General features: G+C 30.8%; 1 protein-coding gene across 1 annotated transcript in view; it reads left to right on the top strand.

Annotated features, from left to right (window-relative positions):
- Window positions 1-1,521, top strand: part of LOC135211794 (arginine/serine-rich coiled-coil protein 2-like) — a 126,212-nt gene extending 124,691 nt beyond the window's left edge. Inside the window, exon 5 of the mRNA XM_064245006.1 lies at window positions 1,242-1,521. Coding sequence (XP_064101076.1) covers window positions 1,242-1,521 — 280 coding nt within the window. The remainder of the gene's footprint in view (window positions 1-1,241) is intronic.
- Window positions 1,522-2,500: the final 979 nt, after the last annotated feature.

Raw genomic sequence — 2,500 nt, 5'->3', positions numbered from 1 at the left:
TGACTTAACGAGACTTATTTATAAAAAAATACAATTATACTTATTGAAATAATTTGAAACAATAACAAAGTATTTCAAAAGTATTTCTATGTCAAAGGTCACCAGTGTCTAAAGTATACCCCTGTCCTAATAAAATGCAGCAGGAATGAGCAGGCAAAATATCAAATTAATATTCCTGTACGAAAGTATTTTTTCAATAATAAATTTGCTTTCTAATTAGCTTTCTTATTTATGACCTAAATCGTATATCTGTTGTCAGCTTTTTTGCACTAATAATACACCGATATATATATATATATATATATATATATATATATATATATATATATATATATATATATATATATATATATATATATATATATATATATATATTATATATATATATATATATATATATATATATATATATATATATATATATATATATATATATATATATATATATATATATATATATATATATATTATATATATATATATATATATATATTATATATATATATACTCTATATATATATATATATATATATATATATATATATATATATATATATATATATATATATATATATATATATATTTATATATATATATACTATATATATATATATATATATATATATATATATATATATATATATATATATATATATATATATATATATATATATATATATATATATATATATATATAATATATATATATATACTACTATATATATATATATATATATATATATATATATATATATATATATATATACATATATATATGTATATATATATATATATATATATATATATATATATATATATATATATTTATATATATATATATATATATATATATATATATATATATATATAAATGCGTGTATGAATGTGTAAGTGTGTGTGTGCGTGAGTGCCTATGTCTTTGTGTGAAGACCGGCATCCCGAAGACATGATCGGCTCCAGTGGAGCTGGGAATGACTCCAGAATTTCACAGGAATCCAAGGACTTCACCTGTCATTTTTGAAAAGTAATGATAGGGCCGAGCGAGTTAGTTTGTAACGAACTAAGATGTTTCTAAGTTTGCTTACAGTTGTGCTTGCACAGTGCTTTAGCTCCATGGTTCAAGTCCCCAGTGTGATTACGATGTTTGCCATTATTGTTATGCTATTCACTGGAGTATTTATACTTCGTGGATTTAGCATTAAAATGGTTCAGTTCTTTGTCGATTTCATGGCCTCGAACAGCTCTGCCTGTCTTGATGAGGCTGGAAATCTGGAGGACGAAATTGATCACTCTGGCTTTGAAGAAGACCATGTTTCGGATAACGAAGTAGTATACGGACGTTCCAGGAATGAAGAAGGCGACCATACAGATAGTGAAGAAGAAACAAGGAATTTGGATATAAGTCGAAAGTTCGAGGAAGTAATTAAGGAAAATGAAAATCTTTTCTTGAGGTTTGAGAAAGAGAGATTAGAAAAGGATCAGCTGATAGATGAATTACTGAACAAGGTAGAGGGTGCCTGACCGTAGCAGGACTGCAGATGGAAGAACAGATCAGATACCTCGATCGACTGAACAAAGAAAAGGAAAGAAAAATCAAAAAATCTCTTCAATTTCCGAAGAGATGCAGAAGCTCAAAACGAAAGTATTGAAAAGGCGAAGGTTACAGAAGTCCAAAGCAAGGAAAACGAAGAGAGAGACCAGATGCTAATTATTTTGGAAAACACGGTCGCCGTTCTCTCGATGGAGAAGGACACTTTGCATCGAGATCTACAGCAAAACGATAAAAGCCGAGACGAAATGCAAATGAAAATGAACAAGCTGAATCAGGACCTGGAAGGACTTCGAAAAGAGAATGGAAGGAAAGAAAAGAACATAGAAAAGCTGAAGAGGGAGAACGAGAACAAGACCTTGAAGATGAAAGGTTTAGAGGACGAGTTACAAGTCCTCACCATTCAGACACAGATGGCCCACGAAAATTTGAAAGAGCTCGATCAATGTAAAAGAGAATTAGCTGAGAAAAACGAGGAACTGGAAAAGCTGAGAAAACAGAACTTGCAGAAGGATAGCGAGATCCTTCGACTGGAAAATGAATGCACCCAGAAACAATTGGAAGTCTGCGGTTTGCTGCAAGAATCTAAATCTGTTGTAGCAGAACACCGACGGCAAATTGGAAAGATGAATGATCTGATTAGGAGGCACGTTCAAACTAGAATTCGACCTTGCTGAGACAAAGGAGCAACTAGAAACCAGGGTTTTTGAAGAGATGGAAGCATTATTGGAAATCTTAAGACGCCAAGAAGAGAACTTGGCGCAGGATACGATGATCAGCTGCTTGGGAAAGGTCAAAATCCTTAATGGATCAAAGAATTATAAAGAAAAGGAAGTTTGCAGAAGAGAGAGGACGTTAAGAAAAGCTGAAGACAAAAAGACTTCGGATAAAACTCGGTGTCTGAGGAAGCCCCAGATCAACTGCAGAGCCCTCTACCGACGAATGGACAGC

The sequence above is a fragment of the Macrobrachium nipponense genome, chromosome 40, assembly GCF_015104395.2.
Source record: "Macrobrachium nipponense isolate FS-2020 chromosome 40, ASM1510439v2, whole genome shotgun sequence".
NCBI lineage: Eukaryota > Metazoa > Arthropoda > Malacostraca > Decapoda > Palaemonidae > Macrobrachium > Macrobrachium nipponense.
This window is presented reverse-complemented; position numbering and strand designations above follow the sequence as displayed.